Source organism: Rhincodon typus, chromosome 17 (assembly GCF_021869965.1).
Source record: "Rhincodon typus isolate 14 chromosome 17, sRhiTyp1.1, whole genome shotgun sequence".
In the NCBI taxonomy this organism is placed as follows: Eukaryota; Metazoa; Chordata; class Chondrichthyes; order Orectolobiformes; family Rhincodontidae; genus Rhincodon; species Rhincodon typus.
The window spans coordinates 41,782,664-41,808,989 of record NC_063348.1 but is presented as its reverse complement, the minus strand read 5'-3'; the positions used below and the strand labels follow the sequence as shown (position 1 = coordinate 41,808,989).

The 26,326-nt window shown below is 41.7% G+C and overlaps 1 protein-coding gene across 3 annotated transcripts in view; it reads right to left on the bottom strand.

The window, feature by feature from the left end:
• Positions 1–26,326, bottom strand: part of qser1 (glutamine and serine rich 1) — a 143,488-nt gene that overhangs the window by 59,418 nt on the left and 57,744 nt on the right. For 2 of the 3 annotated variants that reach the window (XM_048607161.1, XM_048607162.1), the window contains exons 2-4: positions 11,914–12,017; positions 9,105–9,266; positions 747–4,520 (exon numbers count right to left, since the gene is read on the bottom strand). In XM_048607161.1, coding sequence (XP_048463118.1) covers positions 747–4,520; positions 9,105–9,266; positions 11,914–12,017 — 4,040 coding nt within the window. Of the gene's footprint in view, positions 1–746; positions 4,521–7,820; positions 7,945–9,104; positions 9,267–11,913; positions 12,018–26,326 lie in introns of those variants that run through there. The other variant, XM_048607163.1, reaches the window with a different exon arrangement.

Genomic DNA, 26,326 nt, shown 5'->3' with positions numbered 1-26,326 from the left:
TTAACAATGGCTAGTGTGAAACTGGCAAAGAAACGAAAAAGGTTTCTATTTTATCTCAAGAACAACAAATTTTAAAAGAAATGCACAGAGATATTCTTTTTTAAGAAGTGTTTGACATGAAATCATTAATATTAAAATGGTATTAGGATGTGAGGTGAACCTGGGCTAAGAATATGGAGCCAATGAAGAATTTGAAGGTATATTGTCATCCCTCTGTGGTGCAAAACTCCAATTCTATTCCATAAGAACCGGGGCGGTGGGGGGGAGCAGAAATAAAGTCGGCCACATATTAAATTGGCATTTGTAACACATCTGCATATATTGTTAAATTTGTTCATTTGTTGTACATCAGAAGGTATTTTCATGTGCCCTCTGTAATTGTGAAAGACGGTTTGGGTCAAAGCAACTAAGAAAATATTAAAAGGGAGTCCAGTCATATATAGTCCTTCACAGTTCTTTTTCAATTAATACCAAATAAAATACAAATCTGCCTGCCCAATACTTTGTAAACATAAATATTGCTTTCATTTTCAAAAATAACTTCGAATATGCAATTCTTGAAAGCTTCCACCATATTTAAACTATGCTTCACTCGAGCAAAATATACAGTTTATGCAAGAGAATGACTGCAGCTGTTTGACTGGATCACAATAGCAAGTTTCACATTTCACAGACAGCAGATCCTTAAAGCAATATGTTGACAAATTTATGAGGCATAGTTTACTTAAAGCATGTACTGTCCTTACCGTTTGTGTTCAATTTTTCTTTTTTATTAGAAGGATCATCCAAAACAGAAAGTGCTGAGGAAATACTCTTCTGAAGATCCTGGTTCCTCCCAACAGAATCTTCCTCATCTGAGGAAAATGCAGGTAACGTTTCCAAGTTTTTCTTCAGGTCCGCATCTATCTTTTTGCAAGGACTAGCAGAATTACTTTCAGTAGATATTAAGGCAGTTGGCATTGACTGGTGTGTGGAAACTTGCAGAAGGGGAGTATGAATGGTATTGGCAGATGGACGTCGATTGCGATGTGCCATGCGTATAGAAGGTGCAGGAAACTGCTGCTTAGGTCCCGATTTAAGAAAGTCTAAAAAGGAAGCAATGAAACCACTTTTCACTTCTGGTTGCTTTTCCTCAACTTCTCTAATCTTTTGATTTATCCTTTCTTGCTGGTAGTAACATTCATAGTAACTATCATTTGATGTATGAGGTGAGTTTGCATCTTTGGAATTCAGGCGTTTACATAGCCCACTTCGTTTTACTGGTTTCTGGCTACAAAGTTCATCATCTAAAGTTTCTTTTGATCGTACTTTTGTTCTTTGTTTCTTCTGATTTCCATCTAGAGCCAAATCTAGATTCCCTCCTTCAGGCAAACTGTGAGACCATCCATCTACTTGTACTCCCACTTTCAATTTAGGCTTTGCTGGTCTCTTTAATTTTCGTTTGTTACCAGATCCTTGCGTAACTTCATCACCCACACTGTAATCAATATCTGACACAGCACTTTCATCTGTGTTACTTCTACCACTAGGAATGAAGTCTGGATCCTTAGCATTATTTATGGCACCATCATCAGGAATGTCATCATTATCCTCTTCTTCAGATTCTGGATTAGCACCTAATTGTTTCTTATGACCTTCAATATTCTGATCACTGGAATCTGGAATAGAATTCATACTTGTTGCAGAAAGCCTAGCCTGTATGTGCTGGTCTGAAGTTCCAAGGGTTTGTTGATCAAGGCTTGAAGTTTTAGACTGAGCTGAACTATCTAATGGTACTGCCTCTAGATCCAAATTAATTTGACTATTGCTTAATGTCAAATTATGCAAATTCTGTTGGTCTGGCAGTATAGTTTGTGAAGTGTGAAAATTTGGTGAAACATGCCTTACAGTTGCAGCCTGAAATGTAGATTTTGAACCATCAGCACATTCGACTGACTGAATGCTGGATTCATTGCAAGCAGACTTAGCAAATTCTTCATTGGCAGAAAACACATCTTCAACACCAGAGAAGAGATTTCTCTCAACACCAAGCAACATAGATTCTGAAAAACAAACAGAACTAAGGCCAACAAACTGAGATTTTGAACCTTGTCTGTGTGATGGGTCAAAATGATCTTTTGTTGTTAACTGTAGTGGTTTTGAAGGTTCAGTACCATTTAGCTTCATTGCTTCAGAGTTCTGTTGGAGGAGCTGTTGAGATTGTGGTGTACTGGCTTGGGCAATATGTCTCTCAAGTTGAAGAAACTGCGATTGATGATGTGATGCCCGAGACTGAGCCTGTATTTGCTGTGACTGTACTGATGCTTGGGATTGACCTAGGCCTGACTGTAGTAACTGGGGTTGCTGTGCTCCTGATGGCTGTATTAAAGACAATGGCATTTCACGTGACGTATCTAGGAGTACCTGTGCACCAGAAAGCTGTAACCGTGGAGTCTGACATACAGTGTGTGTTTGCAAATGTTGAGAAGAATTAATTACTTGTGCTTGATGAGCTTGTGGTCCAGCCTCTTGTGCTTTATGTAAAAGAGAATGAGGCTGCTTCAATTCTTCAGAACTCATAATAATATGCGACGACTGTGCTGAATTAGCTATCTTTTTCATGTCATGTGTTTTCATATTGTTGTTACTGCCAACTGACTGACCATGATGAGTTACCATTGCTTCAATGGGTTGGGTCACATTAAATTGCTTTAAGTGTTCATGCTTTCTTTCATCTGTCTTTGATCCCTGAAGAGTGAGACCAACAACTTGGTCTTCTAGGCGAGAATTACTTCTGATGACACTCTGAGATAGATATCGGTCATCTGCTTTTGAGACAGCATAAACAGCATTCTCCTCACCAATTCCACTTTCTGTTAAACCTGGACTAGATGCCTCAAGAGAAGGCTGCTGCTGTAACAAATCTTGAATAGGGAAACTTTCATCACCTTCCTTAGATGGGACAAACAATTCTGAATCAGACTTCCTCTTAATGTAAGACTGCTTTCTGTCTGTGGATGATTGAGTGCTCTTCATGGTCTGTGAATGAGACGATGAAGTGTAAGTAGGTGAATGTACTCCTGACAAGAACTTCTGAGACTGGGGTGAATGAACACTTTGTGGTTGACTGGTTGGCGAAGAATGCATAGAGATAAAGTTCTGAGTAGGACTTGAAGAAGATAAATTCTGAGCTCGAGTAGATGAAGAAAACGGTAATGATTGGGTTTGTGATGTCAAAGCGAGAGATTGTCCAGAAGTATAATTTTGCGAAAGACTAACAGTGGATAAGCCCTGTGACTGTGCAGAATAGCTGCTTTGTGATTGACTCACAGCAGGTAAACCCTGAGAATGACCAGAAGGATAGTTGTGTGCCTGGCTAATAGAAGACAAATTTTGTGGTTGACCAGAATAGTTATCAGTGAGGCTAACTGAAGGCAATACCTGTGGCTGGTCAGAAGAGTAACTGAGTGCTTGACTAACAGATGTTAGGTTTTGTGACTGGCTAGAATAAGAAGCTGGCGACTTGCTTAAAGTAGAGAGCTTCTCAGACTGACTGGAAGAATACACCTCTGAGTGACTGACAGCTGGCAGGCTCTGAGACTGTGTTGAAGTATAGTTCTGGGACTGACTAATTGACATTATTAGATTGGACGCTTGTCCTGAAGAGTACACTTGTGACTGGCTTGATATTACTGAACTTTGCTTTTGTGTAGGTGCGGAGTAACTCTGTGTTTGCCCGGTAGCTGTTGCACTTTGAGATTTTGCACTTTTCGTAGAACGCTGAGCCGATCTTGATGAACAGGTTTTAGTCTTTGAAGAATAATCAAGAGACTGAACAGTGGACGAATAGTTCTGTGACTGTTCAACCGTTACTGCAGAGTTCTTCTGCTGTGTTCCACCATTGCTCACCTGAGACTGGTCTCCAAGTGGACTACATGTCAAACCTGCATGCCGTGAAGTTCCCTGAAAATCAACTTCATTCCCACTAGTAAGATAGCCTTGTAAGGAATGGTGAGAACTTGGTAATTGCACCTGTACTGAATGAGAGCTGGAAGGCCGCTGGTGATGCTTAATAACGCTACATTCTCTTTGAAGTGCCCTTTCAATGGAGGCAGTTGAACTAGAAAAAACTGATGTGCCATATGCTTGAGAAGCTTGTTGTGTTGGTCCAAGTGCTGAAGACAACAAACTAAATTGCGGTTGTAGGTGATGAGGAGCAGATTCTTGAGCAGAGCGGTATGTTGAAGATGGGGGTATGCTTGTACTTAAAACAGTACTACCAATTCTGTCAAAAGTCAATGCGGAAGGAACAACGGCTTGAGAAGACTTGATTTGAAGCAAGGGATCATGAGGAGATAGAAGTCCATTTGTCGTAGGACTGAAAGGTGCATCTTGTAGTGTCAAGGGCTGTGCACCAGTAAAACTTCGACTACTAAAGGAAGAAGGATGCTGATACGCTGCAAGAGCTGATGGTGGGAATGTTCCAGAAGCTTGTAGTGCTCCAGTGACGAACAGCTCTGAAGGTGTTGAAGAGTGCATACCTTGACAATTAAAAAAAAAAATTAATAGTTCAAACATATAATCAAACAAGTATCTGCTAATTTTAATAAACCAAAATTATCACACATTGAGACAACGGAAATTATAAAGCAGTTTGATTGATATTTGCCATGCATACATGCTGGATCAAGTACCACTCCAAAATTTGAATTTCAACCCCATTTTAATACCTTTGTATAACTTTTCAGACTCTAGATAATCCTATTAAATTATCATTTCCCAGCATTAACTGGTTTAAGCATCCAGTTACTGTTAAACAAGTAGTTCAATTCTATTAAAGGTCAGGAGTAGCTTTATCATTGTAATTTTAATACGGAGTAACAAAGTAAACATGGTTGTGCACATTATCTCTATTGCTCCCATACAAACACTTCACAGATCTTTCTTTTCAAAAAGAATGCTGTCAAATTTAATTTGGCCCTTGTGAAGAAAAAGCAGAGTTAATGTTTCAAGTTCAGTGACCCTCCTTTTTCTTCTTCTGAGTTCTGAAGAAGGGTCACTGGACCTGAAATGTTAACTCTGCTTTTTCTTCACATGCTGCCAAACCTGCGGAGTTTGTCCAGCAATTTCTATTTCTGTTCCAGTATCCATGTTTCTTCATTTTTTTAAAGCTTGATCCTTTCTATATCTTATTTCGGTTTTTTAAAAAAAACCTTTTACCCTCTTGAATGTTTTATCTCAGTTGCAAATGTAGGTTGAAAAAAGCCAACTCCAAAAGATTTCTTGAATGTATGGAAGTCAGAGGTTGCATCTATATACAGTTAGAAATCAAAACAAGGTGTGCTGTTGAATAAGTAATGACATCTATGGCATGCCAACGGTTCAATGAAAATTAATATTCAAATAGATTAATAAGGGAAACCAAGGTTTTGAAAATATTAACATTGCCAATTAAGTATTTTGAGAGTATTTGTAGATTAAAACATCACCTTGCGCAGAGTAATGGTATAGATTTAATATTCCAGTTCAACATTAAACACAGGTTTTAATTAATCACTTGCTTATCTCCCATTTAAAAGTTTTCACAAGACTTCTGCTACGCTTTGAAAACAAATATGTTATGAATATGCTTCCCATACTGCCTTACTACTTTTACAGTTGGTCTTGCAAACAAATTCAAGACAACACTTACTGGAATGGAGTTTGTTCACATATTACAATACTGTAATTTGTTCATTTTTACCACTTGGAGATAAGACTTGGAAATATATCACTGTTCCATCTTTTTTCTTATTTGTTCACTTGCAGGATGTAGACATCACTGGCTGGCTGGCATTTATTGCCTGTACCTAGCTGTCCTTGAGAAGGTGGTGGTGAGCTGCTGTCTTGAACTACTGCAGTCCAAATGCTGTAGATTGAGCCACAATACCCTTAGGGAGTAAATTCCAGGATTTCGACCCAGCAAAAAAGTGAAGGAACAGCAACATATTTCCAACTCAGGATGGTGAATGACTTGGAGGGGAACTTGCAGGTGGTGGTGTTCCCATGTACCTGTTGCCCTTGTCCTTCTAGACGGAAGTGGTCATGGGTTTGGAAGGAGCTTTTCTAAAAGATCCTTGGTGAATTTCTGCAGTGCATCTTGCAGATAGCACACACTGCTGCTACTAAGCATTGGTGGAGGAGACTGGACGTTTATGGATAAAGTGCCAATCAAACAGACTGCTTTGTCCTGGAAGGTGTCAAGCTTCTTGAGTGTTGTTGGAGCTGTACTCATCTAAGCAAGTGGGGAGTATTCCATCACACTCCTGACTTGTGCCCTCTAGATTGTGAACTGCTTTGGGCAGTCAGGTGGTTGCCTGCTGCAGTGTTCCTAGCCTCTGATGTGCTTTTGTAGACATTTGTGTTTATACAGTGAGTTCAGTGGAATTTTTGGTTAATGGTAACCTCAAGGATGTTGACACAGGAGGATTCAGTGTTGGTAACACCACTGAATGTCAAGGGCCGGTGGTTAGATTCCCTCTTGTTGGAGATGGTCATTACCTGGCTTTTGCGTGGTGTGAATATTATTTCCCAATTGTCTGCCCAAGTCTGGACATTGTCCAGGTAATGTTACATTTGAACATGGACTGCTTCAGTATCTGAGGAGTGGCAACTGGTGCTGAATATTGTACAATCATTGGCGAACATCCCCACTTTTGACCTTATGATGGAGGGAAGGTCATTGATGAAGCAGCTGAAGACGGTTGGGCCGAGGACACAAACCTGAGGAACTCCTGCAGAGATGGGATGTGCCAAGATGACTGACCTCCAACAATCACAACCATCTTCTTATTTGCCAGGTATGATCCCAACTACAGAGTTTGCCCCCGATACCCATTGATTCCAGTTTTGTTAGGACCCCTTGGTGCCACACTCAGTCGAATGCGGCGTTGTTGTCAAGGGCTGTCACTCTCACCTCACCTCTAGAATTCAGCTCTTTTCTCTAAGTTTGAACCAAGGTTATAATGAGGTCAGGGGCTGAATGGCCTTGGTGTAATCCAAACTGGACATCGTTGAGCGGGTGATTGCTGAACCAGTCCTGCTTGACAACACTACTGATAACACCTTCTATCACTTTATGGATGATCAGCAGTAGACTGAGGGGCAGTAATTGGCACAGTTGGATTTGTCCTGCTTTGCGTGTAGTGGACACACCTGGGCAATTTTCCGCATTGTTGGGTTGATGCCAGTCGGTCAAAATCCAAAACACCTGACCTTATAACACTGGGACACTTGTAACCTAACTCACAGAACACATACAACCAAAATTATTGAAGGTTTCTATTTGGAGTCGTTTTTGTGCTTGTATGTAAAGCAACATATATAATCATAACAAAAGTTTTCATTTTCTAGCCTTGGAATGCAAGTGAAGACACAGCACCCACAACTAGTAAGCAACCTGTTGACTGGAAATGGGAAGTGAACTTCACATAGCACCTAATTATTATTCTGTTGGTTTCAAGTATCTGCTTGTACACAGCAGAATTTACAATCAAATACACCATGTTGCTTAACATACTACACCAAGTAGTTGCAACTGCTGCTGGTGAGGGAATGTAACCTATCCAATGCTTGGTATATAAAACTGTCACTAATAGATCAGAGTAAGCTGCTTCTAAGCAGTAATGCAGAACTAGTTACAGTGTATAGTGTTGTAGTGCACTAAGCAGTGAACAATTGCATCAGCTAAGAAAAATGTGTTTTATTGACAGCTGTGGATTGCATTTGAAATGCTGACAGCTGACCAGTTAATGGATTCAGGATGAAGGTGCAAGTAAAATTTAACAAAAAATTTCACTCACTATTATTTACTGCTGTACACAAGCAGCACCAAGAGTCAGCAACAACAGTTCCAAAATAATGGTCCTGATAACCACAACTGGAGACGTGTACATTGAGGATCCAAACCTTATTCAAAGAGGCAGCCTTTGAGTAGGAGAAACAGATATGGAAGTTTAGAAAGAGAATTCCTGAACAGTAGGGAAGCACAAGAGGTCAGAATTGGAAAAGCACAGAGATCTAGGGAAGGATGCAGTGACGTGACGTTTTTAAAGCAAGATCAGAATTTTATAATTACGGTGCTTCCACACTGAGAACTGATGTAGGCAGCAAGCAAAGGGTTAAACAAACTGAAAATGCTGGAGAAACTCCGTGAGTCTGGAAGCATCTGTGGAAAGAGAAAGAGTTAACTCCGAATCCAATATGACACTTCTTCAGCTCGGAGGGGTTAGGACAGGACTTGGTGCAATTTACAATACAAATAAGTGAAGTTGTAGATGATCTCTAATTTAAAGGTTGGAGGCTAGACATCAGTGTATTTGAATTTTAGATTTTACAGACAACAGAGGGATAAGGGAGGATTTCAAGGCTGAATTTTGTTTTGAAACTTTTAATCTTAACCCTATGTACACAATGTCTTCACCATAATAAGAGTTCATGGAATAGTTTTGGTGCTGTTTATAGAAAATTACTAACAGTATGAGGGTACCCCAAGTACCATCCATCTAGTTTTTAAACAGGTAAGTGTTAATTCTTTTAAAAACACAGGCAATGTAGGTTAATTCTGTCAAAATAAGGTTTCTGCCTTTTACAGCACCGTATGTCTTACTCTGAAATTTAAATGTCCAGTAGCCACTTTGAAAGCTACCATAAAAGGACTAGCATGTAAAGTAAGTGAAGGGATTGGATGGGAGGTGGAGTTGGAGTTGGGAGACAGATGAGCGAGAAAGTTAGGGTGCCAGATAAGTAGATTAGTGCTTAGGGTAGAGAGTCAGGGGTAGCTGTGGGAGTGGTGTGCATTGGGTATAGCTGAGTCTTAGATGATGGTGGGGTACAGAAGCTGAATGAATGGAAAACATTATTTTGCATTTACCCCGGATCTATCTTCAGACAATGTAGGGTTCCAACAATTCCACAATGTAAACAGTTATCAGGGAGTGTGCTAATTAGTTTAAGATTATTCATCTTTACATTTTTTTCACTTCTAGTAGACTGTATTCAGTAATTTCCAGAGAACTGGGAAGCGTCTCCACGTACAAGTTCATAAAAGTAATACAAGTCATCCTATCTTATAAATTTAGATTTACCTGTCTGCCATGAAGGAGCTCTGAACTGGGGTAGCAGGGAGGCTGTAGCAGGTCCAGCTGGCGGGGTGCGTGATTCAATAGCTGAAAGGAAGTTCATAACTGAGGTTTCAGATGCACTACTGCCAGAATGTTGCATGGTTGCATCAAATAAACTGGACAGCCCTACAAAAGAGAAGAAAATAAGTATTGTAGACAGATTCATCCTAGGCTATGCCAATATCAAAGAATGTAATTGATGATATATAATCAACCACCTTCATCAGATTTTCACATTCACTGTTAATCACCATTATCAACTTACTACTACTAGCTAAAACAGCAAGTAGTCTAGCACCTCAATGCAAAGTTATTAATGGCTACTTGTACCAAAAATATTCGAAACCCTAAACTCTACAGAAATATATCACACAAAGTAATACCATTTCAGGAGGGACTTCAGACTAATAATCTAATGTCTGCTTGCATGCTTCAAATTGTCACAAGAAAAGCTTATTTTGGTAATCACGTGCCAAAAACTTAAGAGATATCACTGCAAAGTCTTCAAATCTCATCTTTTTTGACATATGGACATTCAGTTAAAGTACCAAATTAATATGATATGCACACAAATAGGGCCACCTTGCGTAGTCAGTCACAATAAATACAAGTCTAGAGAAAGTATAGATCATTTGAACTAAAAAAACTAGTTCAGTGAAACATGTGAACCTCAACTAGCAAACACTAATTGCCTTCTCTGGAGAAAAGGAACTTAAACAGTACATTATATTAGATCCCCTTCTCAACAGATATCAACCCAACTACCTTTAAAAAATACAATTCAACTACTTTTTCTTGGCGTTTGTTCCACATATCCCCACTAGTCTGCATTTTCCTTTATTTTCCAATTTAACCTTCATACCAAATCATGGCAAGAACTTATCCAGTTGTCAAAATGCACACATTAACAATTCAAATAAGCCACCCAAGCTATTAGAGCAACCGCATCTTGCAAATACCATCCTGCATCACGATGAGCACACAGACCTCTTCCTGTTTCCCGATATGAGGTGAAGAGATAGAAGCTGCCTTTTAACTCTAAAACAGTTTTCAAAAACAATATGAAATGTTGTTAGGTTCTGAGAAAACATTAAATTAGGAGACGAGGGAATGAAACATCATTCCAAGAATTGCTGAAGTAAGTAAAATTGCACATGATGCTCAATTTTAGAAGATAAAAGATAGGATAGTTCAAAAGAATAGTAATAAAAGTGTAATAGAAGAAGAGCAAACATGACTAAGTGCTAAGTGCAAGATTAATTACAAGTTGAAGTAAAGAAATCAATTGCCTATCCTATCTAGCGAGATTACTGAAGAACACCTCTAATAAGGAAACAGTAACTGAACATTTCACAAAGTTTGAGGGAAAAATCATGACGGCACATGGAGAAATTCAACTTGTAGGAGGCAGCTGTCATGAGGAAGTGAATAGTCAACACAGTACATAAAAGTTAGTTTCTTGCATACTTTCCAAAGCCTTTTTCCCCTCCAAAATGTTTATGCTACCATTATAAAATGAATTTTAAGTTACAATCATTTATGGTTAAAATATCTCTCACAGAAGTTAGAAGTATTTTTTTCACATCAACCCACGAGTTTAAAAGTTCTAGATTTGAACTGGAACACAACTGATTGAACTTCACTACTGATAATACCAGCAAACAGGGTCAGTCATAATAAAAGAAACAATCTGCTTCAGTTAAAAGGAATATAAAGGATAAACAATCCACAGCTGTAGTATTTCATTCCTCACTCATCGGAGGTTCAATACCAAAATAAAGTCCACTAAAAGAGTGCATGCTGCACCCACAGCTCCATATCTTGCATTCTATTTGCATTATCCAATATGTAAGCACCAAAGGTGAGGCGATAGCCTAGTGTTCATCACTGGACTGTTAATCTAGAGACCCAGGTTCAAATCTTGCCATTCCTGGTGGGATTTGAATTCAATAATTGAAAAAAAATCTGGAATTAATAGAATGACGACTACGAATCCATTGCCAGTTGTCACAAAAACCCATTAGTTCACTCAAGTCCTTTAGGGAGGGAAACTGCCATCCAAACCTGGTCTGGCTTACATGTGACTCCAGACGTACAGCAATATGGCTGACTCTAGACAACTGTGTGGGCAACTAGGGATAGTCAATAAATGCAGTCATCCCATGACTGAATGAATAAAAAAGTTCATGCTGTGGAGGTGCTGGCATTGGACTGGGGTGGACAAAGTCAGAAGTCACACAGCACCAGGTTATAGTCCAACAGATTTATTTGAAATCACAAGCTTTTGAAAGCTCCTGGTGTTGTGTGACTTCCGACTGAATAAAAAATTCAACATGAAACTGAAAACTAAACAACACATTTTTGCATGGATTGCAGGGTGCTGGTGAGACCACAGCAGGAGTACTGTGAGCAGTTTTGGTTCCTTTATTTAAGGAATGTTCGCTATGTTGGTCCTTCCCTGTAGAGGAATTCTGATAATGTCAATGAAGCAGAAGTGCTTCCTGTAATCTGAAGTGCTTCACCTTATTTTAAGACGTGTCATTACTTTACTGTCTGACAAGCAAATCTAGAGTCACATGACTGGAAAAGCCCTGCTACCCACATTATTTATTAGTTGATTAAAAATTAGAAGCTGTTGATCCAGGAATTTCAGTGTGAAAAAAGTTTTCCAAAGTTTATAAAACTGTGCTCAAGCGAAAGAATAGACGACTGTAAATTAGGCACATTTTAATTTAAGAAGTTGCTCAAAATTATGACAGAAAGTATTTTGTACCTGTGGGGTGATGTGTAGTGGTGTAGCCAGGCAATTGGTGAGATGCTGCATAAGCTGGTCTATGAAGGAGGTCAGTTTCTGGATGTGCGGCTCCATAGCTCAAACTGAAAAGAAATAAAGATTCAGTAATGGGGACGCAATAATTGTGATTTTTTTTTTGAAAAAGAGTAAGGCAGCAGAAGAAGAGCACACACAAAATTAAAACGATATGAAATATAACTTACTCAAACGGCCATGAGGTTTAATTCAAACTGTGAAAAACATTGGTTATTTTTAAGTTTCAAATGATAAATGAAAATAGTCAAACACAATAAGAGAATCGAACTGATATAAAAATAAAAGCAATAGCGCACAGGAAATAAAAATGAACAGCCACAATCGAGTACGGGCATTGTGTATTCAAATGTAACAGGAATCTCAGTAATGGTCATTTAGCAGTATAGAACTTCAGCACTGCTGAAAAAAAAAGATACATTGTGTCAAAGCTTTCTATCTTGCACTCAGGGTAAAGGGAAAACAACATTAATGCTGTATAAGAGAACAGTACTGATTCATTGGCAAGTGGACTCTGACTAGTCATAGCACCGCCATGGAGCATGCTCCAATTAATGATGACTGACTCAAAAGCTTAAACATCTCTTTCTCTCTTTCAGCAACACTAAATCTCAGTGATATCATTCATTTGAGTTATTGAAAACTCTCACTTGAAACCGCATATTTAAAACCGCAGGCACAGTTCTGATGTACAGCGGTGCTTTTGATAATACCTTGTTATTGAAGCCAAAATCTCCCACTTGCAAAAAAAACTGTGCAGAACCATTTTCTCATTAATTTTTCTTTCAGTCGATTGCAGCCAATGAGCAACCATCACAAAAGAGCTGTACAAAACTGTTATTCCCCATCTTCAAGTTCTTTGAACAGCCAAATTAGATTTCAGAATCCAGACACGTTGAAAGGAGGAAGGGTGAGAATCAATGTTAGTTGTATTCTAATTGAATTCTCTTGGTTTTAAGATTCTCCAATCCAGGCCCCAATACCAATTTTCGAAACATCAGCCTTCCTGCTCCTGTGATGCTGCTTGGCCTGCTGTGTTCATCCAGTTCCACACCTTGGTATCACCAATTTTCTGTGATTGTATTTGAGGGGACCTCTTGTAGTACACTGGCAGGGTCTTGACACCTGGAGGTCCGGGTTCAAGTCTCACCTGCTCCACAGGCATGTGATAACATCCCTGAACAGTTTGATTAGAATAATTTGGCAAGCAGAGCATAAGCATGCTGTTAAAATCATATTGGCGGTGGGCCAAACTGTTCGCACATAAAGCAGGGGAATGATTGGGCAAAGCCAGGGTGGGAGAGGTGTGGCTAATATAATATCTCCTTAAATATGAACATAGACCACTTCAGCCCGAGCTAGGCCATTTGCAAAAAATATGATGTCAATCATCTCAAAATACATCAGCTGACCAGAAAGTAAATGCAGAAGATCCACAAAACCATATTGACACCCATAAGGCCATGACAAAGGTTAGGCCTCCGGTGCCAAATCTAATGTAGACATTCAAATAAATTTGAATAGAATTTAAAAAAAAAAAAAATCGGAGCAAGGTCACTGCATCTTTCACATACTAAAACTCACAAATACAAAAAGAAGTGGACCAAATGGCCCCCTCAGCCTGCTGCTCTACTCAGTGAATTAATAGCTGGTCTGACAGGGGTCTTAACACCACTTTTCATATCGCATAGTCTCTCTCATAAATCAACAATCTGTCTAACTCAATCCTGAATATGTCTAATGACTCATGCAATACTCTCTGCAGTAGAGTTCCTCCTCATCATCTTCTCAACTAGAAAATCACTTTGTTTTGAAACTGTATTGCTCAGTTATAGATCACACAGCATCTGTTGCGTCAAGCTGCTTCAGAATCTTAGATGTTTCAGTGACAGCATTTCTCATTCTAAATTCTAAAAACTATAGGTGGCTGCCATGATGTGGAGATGGCGGTGTTGGACTGTGGTGGACAAAGTCATAAGTCACACGACAGCAGGTTATAGTCCACCAGGTTTATTTGAAGAAATGGTTCACCTGACGAAGGAGCAGCACTCCGAAAGCTTGTGATTTCAAAGAAACCTGTTGGACTATAACCTGTTGTCATGTGACTTCTGAATAAGCATAGGCCCAACCTGCTCAACTTTTCCTCACAAAATAATACCTGTCATCGCCAGAATCACTCCACGGAACATTCTCTGAAATGGCTCCAATGCAAGCATGTAACCTTAAGTAGGATCAAAACTGTACGTAGTACTCTAGGTATGTACTCACCAACATCCTTTACAGTTTAGCATGACTTTTCTAATTTTATACTCTATAGCCACCTTGCAATAAAGGATTCTATGATGTACCTGGTTACATGTTAGCTTTTGTGGTTCATGTGCAAGGATATTCAAATCTTTGTACTACAGCATTCTGCAGCTTCTCTTCATTTAAACAAAGTTCCATTCTTCTTTCTATCAAACTGGACAACCTCATTTTTCCACATTATACTCCAACTGCCAAATTTTGTCCACTCACTTCATTTAAATAAATCCCACTGCACACTCTGTGTATTCACCTCGCAACTTATTTTTCCACCTGTCTTTGTGTCAGCAGCATATCTGGCTATGTTACATGTGGTTACTTCATCAAAATCTTGTCATAAAACCTTTGTTTAAAATTAACCTATTTTTCCTAAATCAACCTTTTCAGAGATGTTATTACACACCTCTGGAGCAGGTGGGACTTAAACCCTGGCATCCCTGGTCCACTGCACGACAAGAGGGCCCTGAATAATATAACCTTTTGTTTTTGTGCATCTCTTTATCAACACTGAATGCACACTAATACTTGAGTATTTACAAATTAATCATGTTTTATCCAAACCGTGCATATTCTAAATATACAATAAAATGCAGTCAGTACTAAAATAAAGTTTCTTTTAAAGTCTCTCCAATTACTTCAGAAGACTTCCATGCACCCTTTGACACACAAACTTGATGCAAAAAGCAAGTACAAGTCTTGTGATAATAAGCTACTTATCACTTACAAACAAAACATATCGTTGTTTATTATACCATATTATTTGTTTTATATTACATTTTCAATATTTAAAAATGCCTTTTGGGATTGAAACTGGAATGTTCTTTATAATCTCTGGGATGTAATTTTATTTAGTATTCAATTCATGTTAATAAGGTGTAAACGGAAGATTTAAAATTTAAAATCAAAGTATGTAACTACATCATATTATCTTCTTTGTTTTCCCTTGTTGCATCTGCATCATTTTTAGCAGTCTTTTGGATGCGTTACAGATATTTTGAGATTTTATGATATTTTGCAAAACGAACAGCTCCCAGAAATGGACTGTTTCTCACAGTGTTATTTAACAGAAAAAAACGATTCCAGTATCTGATCCAAACAAGTCATTTATCAATTTGTTTAGTTAGTTAAGTTAATTGATTTCTATTGGGAAGGAAATACATTATTCAATACATATCATAGTGAGCGTTGCTGTCACTTACACAGTAGTTTTGAAATTGAAGGTATATTTGTTACAAAATGAGAAAATTTCTGCAGCACTGATTATCTGGTCAAACAATGAAAACAATACAACCCCATTAGGTTATGCAACTATTGGCTATTGGGCCTTATTCTTATGTATGATAAACTTTTGGTTTCACAGACCAGCTGAATCTTGAAAACTCCATTTCATGCACATTTTGGGAAGTTGCACAGGCTATTTTCTCCAATTGTGGTTAAAACCCATCTAAGTTTACTGCTGTCCTTTGGGAAGAATTCCTCTTTCATCAGTCTGGCTTTCCTAAGTCCACAAGACTTGTGCTTATAGGAGCACAAGTAGGTCATTTAGCCCATCAAGAATACTCAAGGAAATTGTGGCTGACCTGATAATCCTCAAATCCACTTTCCTGTCTTTTCCCCACAACCCTCAATTACCTTACTGATTAAAAATCTGTCTTCAAATGCACTTAACAACCCAGTCTCAGAAGCCCTCCATAGTAAAGAATTCCACAGATTCAAAACCTTCAGAGGAGAAATTCCTTCTCAGCTCGGTATTAAATCAGCAACCTGAGGATGCTTAACTCTGAAGTTCGAATGACTAAAACTCCTGTGCTAATGTGATCTAAAGAGGTAGCAGAGGTTAGTGCCACTAGTGGGCTGCTATTGTTTCGTTTAGTGATACATATCTATCTTTTTTTAACAACCTGTTGGGATTGAAACTAGAATATTCTTGCTGATCTTGAAAACTCAAGCTTCGGGATATAATTCTATTTTAGTATAGTTTTCAAATTGTTTTAACAAGGTAAGCATTGAATACTTAAAACTCTACAATTAACAACTTTGAAACTGACACTAACTTAATTGATTTTTTCAACAATTTAAGCAGCTGTCGGTTTTAAATCTGATTATTACGTCGGTTGGGAACTGTACATCAGTACTGAAAAAACACAGTGGCAACACATCAATCTGCTCCTGGGAGTCCCCAAATCACCTTGGGAAATTCATTCCCCCACTTCCCCGAGCAGCGGTGGGGGTATGGGTGGGTTTACACTGATTACAGAAAACTTACCCTCTAAATCAAATGGGAGGAAATGGTCAAGAGCTTTTCCTCCATTCACAATTTGTTTCTCTCTTACATTTGTTGTTGGTAGGCCAAGTAATAAACCCAGCCAAAAAACGTAGCAGAGTAGCGATTGGAGAATGGATGAGTGGCAAACAGAGTATCCAAAATGATAGCAATGAGAGAGACACCAAAGGAGTATTATGCCAAGGCAAGATGACCAAGTCAGGAAGGTCTGTTGGCCAAGTCTATGGTTGGGGCATCTTTCGGGGATAGGCTCATGTGAAGTAGGGGAGGTAGAGGGACAGCTGCAAGAGGGTCATAGGAGGAGAAGGGAGCTTTCAGAGGGTCTTGAGGGAAGAAGGTGGTTGTAGGGGTGGTAAGCAAAGGCAAGAAAAGAGGTTTAAACCCATCAAAGGAATAATCCGCTGAATCTGAAAACTTTAAATCACCAAAGTAATTAATTCTTTGAACTGCAGGCAATGGAATATATTCCAAAATTTTTTCGGGGATTGGCTTCAGTAAGCCTGAAGGTGTTAGCACCCATAAGCCAAATTTCAGTCTGTCCAATAATTTCACCCACATTACAGTAATGAATGGCAGTGGCATTGTTTACAAGAAACAAGATTTAAGAGAAGCGTGGAGGTGGGCAATCACTGTTGTTGAGGTGGCAGTGTCCATGGATCACATGAGACTGGTGAATGGGATACAATTAGAGTTAGACAAATTAGTCTCCAGAAGGCACACTGGGTAGGAAGATCAGAGACAGTACGTTTAAGAGAGAAAGATTACAAACTGGATTGAATGGCTGTGCCAGCCAGCTACAGACAAACATAAGTTTTTAGCTTAAAATGAACACATTGCCAAAAGATTAAGGAAGGTGAGATTTAAGACAACTGGTCTAGATATAGATATTAAAGAAATGAATTTATCTAGCAGCAGAGGATAACACTGTACGGATGGTGGCCCATCACACTTACATGTGTTAACGCTATCCTCTCAGAGGTACATTAATTCTTAAAATTGCATGGTTCTCATAAATTGGAAGGATATAATTTTAATCTATTTAATAATATTTGGTGCTGGTTTCACAATTGGGAGAGTTGTCCTATAGACAACCTCTATCATCATCTGAGAGTATGTCCAGTCCTGCTGGCAGAACAGACTCATCAGAGCTGTTGGGCTCAGGGATAAAAAGTTGGGAGAGGGCTGCAATGGGAATCCGCAACATTGACTCTCAACCCCATGGCAAGGAAAGCTCCTGCTGACTACCACATAGTGCTTCATGTTAAACATAATTGGAGAAAGTGCTGAGGGTGATAAAGGAACAGGATGAACTGAGTTGAGGACTTGCAACGGCCATCACTAAGTTTGACTCGGCAACACTACCGCTGGTTGAGTCCTAAAGGACACAGCTGCTGGACTTGATCTATGGCATGCAGTGAGGGAACCAACAAGAGGGAAAAATTTATCTGACCTCATCCTCACCAATCTAGCTGTCACAGATGCATCTGTCCATGATGGTATTGGTATAAGTAATCATTACATAGTCATTGTGAAAATAAGATCTCATCTTTGCAATGAAAACACCTCCACTGCACACTGTATTAAATGGGACTGACTTCAAACAAATACTGCAACTCAAAACTGGGCATCCAAGAGGCACTGTGGGTCATCAGTAGCAGAATCGATTTAAAAAAAACCTCATGGCCAAACTTCTCTCCCAGTCTACTGTTACTATAAAAACAGGAGATCAACTCTCATTCAATGAAGAAAGGCTTGCCAAAGCCGGAGCTGGAAAACCTTTTAAAAATGCACCGATTCTACAACTCAGCAGTGCTTACATGCCAAACTGCAGAAACAGCATAAGTCAGACAGGACATTCCGATAGCCAATGGATCAGATCTAGATTTGGAAGACTTGACACATTTGTGGTGGCAACTCTGAAAACATTCCCATCCACAGTGATGACACAGTCCAGCACAGCAAGAAGGTTGAAGCATGTGCACTCATCTTCAGCCACAAGAATCAAATGGATGTTTTATCTTAGCCTCCTCCTGAAGTACCTAGCATCATAGAAGTGAATCTTCAACCAACCTCCACAGGATATCAAGAAATGATTGATGACATTGGATATTGTGAAGTCCAGGGACCCTGACAATATTCTAGCATTAGTACTGAAAATATGTACTACCAAATTATCCTTGACCCAAGCCAAACGCATTATGGAATAGCTACAAGGTTATGTCCTGTCCACAAAAAGCAGAACAACTGCAACTTGACCAATACCACCCCATCAGCTTATCCTCAATTATGAACAATGTAATGGAAGAGGTCGTCACCTGTGCTATTAAGCAACGCTCACAAAAGAATAACTCGCTCACTGACACTCAGTTTGTATTTCACCAGGCTACTCAGGTGCTGACTTCATTACAATTTTGGTCCAAACATGGACAAAAGAGAGATGAACTTCAGCAATGAAGTGTCAGTAACTTCCCTTGACATCCAGGTAAAATTTGATTAAATGTGACATTAGGGAGCCCAATTAAAACTAGAGCAAATGGGATTCTGGGAATAACTAACTGTCTGCTGGTTAGAGTCATACCTAGCACATAGGAAGATAGTTGCAGTTGTTCCTGGTCAATTATGTCAGCGCAGGACATCACTGCATCAGTTCTTCAGGATAATATCTCAACCATTTTCAATTGGGTTATTGGTGAAAAATATACATATTTGTCTATGCTTTTCATCTTGCACTCATCAGTACATTTTGCACAAATAATTTCAAGGGAAAACCAACTTTTATGAAAGAGTGATGTGCTGATTAGTTGACACGTGAACTCTAATTGGTAGAGGCATTGCCAAGGAGAATGCCCGTTATTGCTGACTGCCTGTTAGCCAAGCTATTTTTTAAATTTTAAACCAGGCTGATGGCCGGACTTTCTCAGGGCATGTGAGCATCTTTGTCCTGTCTGCAAAAACAGGCCCCTGCGTATTAATATCTGTAGTTTTCAGTATTTGTAGTTGTGCCACACTGTGAACCCAACTAACAACCACAGGTGAACTGCGCAAACTGTCCAACTGATACAGGTCGATGATGGTGGTGGAGTAGGGCTCCTGTGCCGGATCGCATCTGCTCTGATCGCTTTTCTTTTTCTTTAGTTTCCACACCACCACCGCACCCCCACCCTGACTCCATCACTTTTCTTTCTCACTTACCTTGTCCTGACCTTGGATGGCATCACTGGAGGCGATAGTCCAGTGTGCATACCTCAAGTGAACCCAGGGGCACTGACCTCAAGCAATCTTGAGTCATGCCCAGGGCGTGGGTCTACTGCGGACCTTGGGTGGGCCCAGCATGCAGGAGAGTGAGCCCCTTCTTACTTTTCCGGAGCAAGGACAGGACCTGGAATCAGTGGCTGCTACATCAGCAGAGGTGATGAGAGTGAGGTAGGCACAGTGGCAATGGATGGTGCTTGAGGATCAGCAGCTTCATTGTTGGTTGGGTCCAGTGCTGGCATGGTGAAGCAGTGGCAGAAGGGCATCACAGCAACATTGATGAGGTGGGCCCAGTGGCGAGAGACATAACTCTGACTTTGGTTGGTCTGATGCGGATCTATAACAAGAGAGAACCTAACCATGCCCCCTTGATATTCAATGTCATTGCCATTGCTGAATCCCCCACTATCATCATCCTGGGAGTTACCATTGATCAAAAAATTAACTGAACCAGCCATATATACACGGTGGCTACAAAGAAATGAAAAGCTCAGAATTCTGCAGCTCGCAAGTCATCTGTTCTTTTCCCAATCTATCCACCAGCTGCAAGGTACAAGTTAGGAGCGCGATGGAATACTCTCCACTTGTCTGATGGATACAGCTCCAACAACATTCAGGAAGTTTGACACCATCCAGGACAAAGCAGCTTGCTAATTAGCATCCTGTCTAACATTTTAACGTATTCACTACCAATGCATAGTGACAGCGGTGCAATGTCATGTACAAGGTGTGCTACAAAAACTCATGACGCCTCCTTTGAAAACACCTTGCAAAGCTGTGACCCCTACCAGTTAGAACGACAAGGGCTGCAGATGCATGGGGTCACCACCATCTGAAAGCTCCCCTTCAAGACATGTAACATCCGGACTTGGAACATTCTTTGCAAGTTGGTATATATCCTTGAACTCATGCCCTACCAAAATGAAAAAATTGTTGTAGTGAAAGAAGCAGTTATTCAGCCAATTTTGTCTGCACTGCTCTCAAGAGTGAGCATTATGATTTGGTGCTATTCTTCTGCTTTTACCCTCTACTAATCCTTCACACAATTTTAATATAAACAATTATCGAAAGCCCTCTTGAATAACTCAATTGATACTGCCTCCATCACACTTCCCAGTAATGCATTCCAGACCTGAAGACTCACCACCCCATTGAAGTCAGTAATCCACCAACTAATTATTCCAATTTGGAATTGCTCATTGTTCTTTTCCACTATCATCCTCAACTTTATAATGAAGTGATCACTATTCCATAAATCCTTGCCCACCAATACCTGCTTGGCCCACCCTCATTACCAAGAACCAGATACATCAGTTCCTCCTTTCTCATTGGATTGGACGCATACTAGAGTAGTAAATTCTCCTGACCACAACTGAGGAACCCTTACCCATCCTTGTCCTTTACACGATCACTATCCGAGTCTACATTCAGGTAAGTTCCCCATTATAATTATTTTATGCTTGCAACACTAATTTCCTGCAATTCCTTTACATTCTTCCCACTATTTGGCAGCCGAGAGACCACAGTGAACAATAGAATTGGAGACAACAAGGTGCAGGGCTGGATGAACACAGCAGGCCAAGCAGCATCATAGGAGCAGAGAGGCTGACGTTTCGGGCCTAGACCCTTCATCAGAAAAGGGGGAGGGGAAGGGGGTTTTGAAATAAATAGGGAGAGAGTGGGAGGCGGATAGAAGAGGGATAGAGGAGAGGATAGGTGGAGAGGAAACAAACAGGTCGAAGAGGCGGGGATGGAGCCAGTAAAGGTGAGTGTAGGTAGGGAGTTAGGAAGGGGATAGGTCAGTCCAGGGAGGACGGACAGGTCAAGGGGGCGGGATGAGGTTGGTCGGTAGGAGATGGAGGTGCGGCTTGAGGTGGGAGGAGAGGATAGGTGGGAGGAAGAACAGGTTAGGGAGGCAGGGAGGAGCTGGACTGGTTTTGGGATGCGGTGGGGGGAGGGGAGATTTTGAAACTTGTGAAATCCACATTGATACCATTGGGCTGCAGGGTTCCCAAGCGGAATATGAGTTGCTGTTCCTGCAACCTTCGGGTGGCATCGTTGTGGCACTGCAGGAGGCCCAGGATGGACATGTCGTCTGAGGAATGGGAGGGGGAGTTGAAATGGTTCGCGACTGGGAGGTGCAGTTGTTTGTTGCGAACCGAGTGTAGGTGTTCTGCAAAGCGGTCCCCGAGTCTCCGCTTGGTTTCCATGATGTAGAGGAAGCCACACCGGGTACAGCGGATGCAGTATACCACATTGGCAGATGTGCAGGTGAACATCTGCTTGATGTGGAAAGTCTTCTTGGGGCCTGGGATGGGGGTGAGGGAGGAGGTATGGGGGCAGGTGTAGCACTTCCTGCGGTTGCAGGGAAAAGTGCCGGGTGTGGTGGAGCTGGAGGGGAGTGTGGAGCGGACAAGGGAGTCACGGAGAGAGTTGTCCCTCCGGAAAGCAGAGAAGGGTGGGGAGGGAAAGATGTCTTTGGTGGTGGGGTCGGATTGCAGATGGCGGAAGTGTCGGAGGATGATGCGTTGGATCCGGAGGTTGGTGGGGTGGTACGTGAGGACGAGGGGGATTCTTTTTTGGTTTTTATTGCGTGGACGGGGTGTGAGGGATGAGGTGCGGGAGATGTGGGAGACACGGTTGAGGGCGTTCTTGGGCCCATGGATGCCAACTCTCCGACACCTCCTCCTACCGCCCCCTTGATCATGACCCCACCCCTGAGCACCAAACCATCATCTCTCAAACCATCCACAACCTCATCACCTCAGGTGACCTCCCACCCACGGCCTCCAACCTCATCGTTCCCCAACCTCGCACTGCCCGCTTCTATCTCCTTCCCAAAATCCACAAACCTGAATGCCCTGGTCGACCCATTGTCTCCGCCTGCTCCTGCCCCACCGAACTGATCTCCAACTATCTAGACTCCATTTTCTCCCCCTTGGTCCAGGAACTCCCTACCTATGTCCGTGACACCACCCACGCCCTCCACCTCCTCCAGAACTTCCAATTCCCCGGTCCCCAACACCTCATCTTTACCATGGACGTCCAGTCCCTCTACACCTGCATTCCCCATGCAGATGGCCTTAAGGCCCTCCGCTTCTTCCTGTCCCGCAGGCCCGACCAGTCCCCCTCCACTGATACCCTCATCCGCTTAGCCGAACTCGTCCTCACACTCAACAACTTCTCTTTCAATTCCTCCCACTTCCTACAGACAAAGGGGGTAGCCATGGGTACCCGCATGGGCCCAAGCTACGCCTGCCTCTTTGTAGGTTACGTGGAACAATCCCTCTTCCGTACCTACACCGGCCCTAAACCCCACCTCTTCCTCCGTTACATTGATGACTGTATCGGTGCCGCCTCGTGCTCCCACGAGGAGCTCGAACAGTTCATACACTTCACTAACACCTTCCACCCCAACCTTAAGTTTACCTGGACCATCTCTAACACCTCTCTCCCCTTCCTGGACCTCTCTGTCTCCATATCGGGCAACCACCTAGAAACCGATATTCATTTCAAGCCCACCGACTCCCACAGCTACCTAGAATACTCCTCCTCCCACCCACCTTCCTGCAAAAATGCTATCCCCTATTCCCAATTCCTTCGCCTCCGCCGCATCTGCTCCCAGGATGAGGCATTCCACTCCCGTACATCTCAGTTGTCCTCGTTTTTCAAGGACCGTAACTTCCCCTCCTCAGTGGTCGAGAACGCCCTCAACCGTGTCTCCCACATCTCCCGCACCTCATCCCTCACACCCCGTCCACGCAATAAAAACCAAAAAAGAATCCCCCTCGTCCTCACGTACCACCCCACCAACCTCCGGATCCAACGCATCATCCTCCGACACTTCCGCCATCTGCAATCCGACCCCACCACCAAAGACATCTTTCCCTCCCCACCCTTCTCTGCTTTCCGGAGGGACAACTCTCTCCGTGACTCCCTTGTCCGCTCCACACTCCCCTCCAGCTCCACCACACCCGGCACTTTTCCCTGCAACCGCAGGAAGTGCTACACCTGCCCCCATACCTCCTCCCTCACCCCCATCCCAGGCCCCAAGAAGACTTTCCACATCAAGCAGATGTTCACCTGCACATCTGCCAATGTGGTATACTGCATCCGCTGTACCCGGTGTGGCTTCCTCTACATCATGGAAACCAAGCGGAGACTCGGGGACCGCTTTGCAGAACACCTACACTCGGTTCGCAACAAACAACTGCACCTCCCAGTCGCGAACCATTTCAACTCCCCCTCCCATTCCTCAGACGACATGTCCATCCTGGGCCTCCTGCAGTGCCACAACGATGCCACCCGAAGGTTGCAGGAACAGCAACTCATATTCCGCTTGGGAACCCTGCAGCCCAATGGTATCAATGTGGATTTCACAAGTTTCAAAATCTCCCCTCCCCCCACCGCATCCCAAAACCAGTCCAGCTCCTCCCTGCCTCCCTAACCTGTTCTTCCTCCCACCTATCCTCTCCTCCCACCTCAAGCCGCACCTCCATCTCCTACTGACCAACCTCATCCCGCCCCCTTGACCTGTCCGTCCTCCCTGGACTGACCTATCCCCTTCCTAACTCCCTACCTACACTCACCTTTACTGGCTCCATCCCCGCCTCTTCGACCTGTTTGTTTCCTCTCCACCTATCCTCTCCTCTATCCCTCTTCTATCCGCCTCCCACTCTCTCCCTATTTATTTCAAAACCCCCTTCCCCTCCCCCTTTTCTGATGAAGGGTCTAGGCCCGAAACGTCAGCCTCTCTGCTCCTATGATGCTGCTTGGCCTGCTGTGTTCATCCAGCCCTGCACCTTGTTGTCTCGGATTCTCCAGCATCTGCAGTTCCTACTATCTCTGAACAATAGAATTGCACCCTTTTTATTCATTAGCCGTAACAAAAGCAATTCAGTACTTGAACCCTTGAGAACTGAAACTGTACCCTTAACCAATAACACTACGCCTTCTCCTTTTCTTCCTTGTCTATCTTTCTTAAAATTCAGGAACATACAACTATAGCCCATCTCTTTCTTCAGCAGACTCTGTTTTGGGCACATCATTATTCCACAAGTCAATTTGTACCACTAACTCAATTTTATCTACAATACTCTGGCATTCAAATGCATGCAGTATAACCCTGGTTTAGAAAGAAAATTAATTTCTCTCTTATTCTGACTCCTCACATTAATTTACTATTCTAGCTGTAACTGTCTCTCTCAGTATTGTGTGCAATCTGGTACTCCTCTCCAATATTCTCTCCTGGTTCCCACATTACTGCCAATTTAGTTTAAATCCTCCCCAAAAGCACCAGCAAAATATCCCGCAACTCAGATACGCCTGTTCAAATGCAACATACCCAGTTAGGACTAAATTTAGGCATGAAGAAGCAGCATACTGAATCCAAAACATTATCTCTGTTTCTCTTTCCACAGATGTAGCCAGATCGGAGTTTCTCCAGCACTACCAACTAGAAGGACAAGGGCAGATGTATTGGAACAATTCTCACCTGCAAGTTCCCCTCCAAGCCAGTCACTATCTGACTTGGAAATATTTTGCTGTTCCTTCAGTGTCATTGGATCAAAATTCCAGAACTCCATCCCTGATGTCCACCTACACACATGGACTGCAGTGGATCAAGAAGGCAGCTTCTCAAGAGCAACTAGCGATGGGCAATAAAGTGCTGGCCCAATCAGTGACACCTAAATCCCATGAGTCTATAAAAAAACCTCTAGTTGAAACAACAATTTTGTAGCGCTGAAAAAGGACAGTTTGCACCCAGTTCATGGACTGGACGCAGTTGCACCTTTGGGGTATCCGCTTGCTCTCTTAATGATCACTCACTTTGAACTCCCTGCTCACAATATTCCAGTCTTGCCTTGCCTTCTGCAATAAAAGCAAGGCAACTATTAAGGGAGATGGAAGTACCGTATATACGCGTGTAAAAATCGAATTTTTTAGACTGTTTTAAAGTTAAGTTTATGGAGTCGACTATTACTTGGATACTACTTTTGAGGGACTGACATTCATACTAATGTCCAAAATACCGTATCATTAGCAGAAGCCCAACTGATCTCTAAACGAATAAAGAAATAAAAACGAATTACAGTAATTACTGTAATATCTTCTAGTACAGCAGGCAGCTTTTGTGCAGTCTTAGTTTTCTGCTGAAGTACTAAGTCATGCCTTCTCATGAACCTCGTGCACCATCCAGCACTTGCCCTAAAATCCAAAATTCCATCCTTCTTTAATTTGTTTCATAAAGGATTCGGATGGCTTCACAACCAACTCATTTTCCATTTTGACGAGTTTCAAGTACCCACTTAGCAACTTTTTTCTCCAATTGTGGCCACTTGCTAGGTTTACCTCTGTTGGCACACTTTTGTTTGGCATTGTCTGAAGTTGGTTTGATATGTTTCTCCAGTCTCTCAAGTTTCTCTGAAACACAAAAATTCCCTTGCTGCTACACAGTTACTTGTCTTCTCTGCAACTTCAATAACTTGCAATTTAAACACTGCTGTATATTTTTTGCTT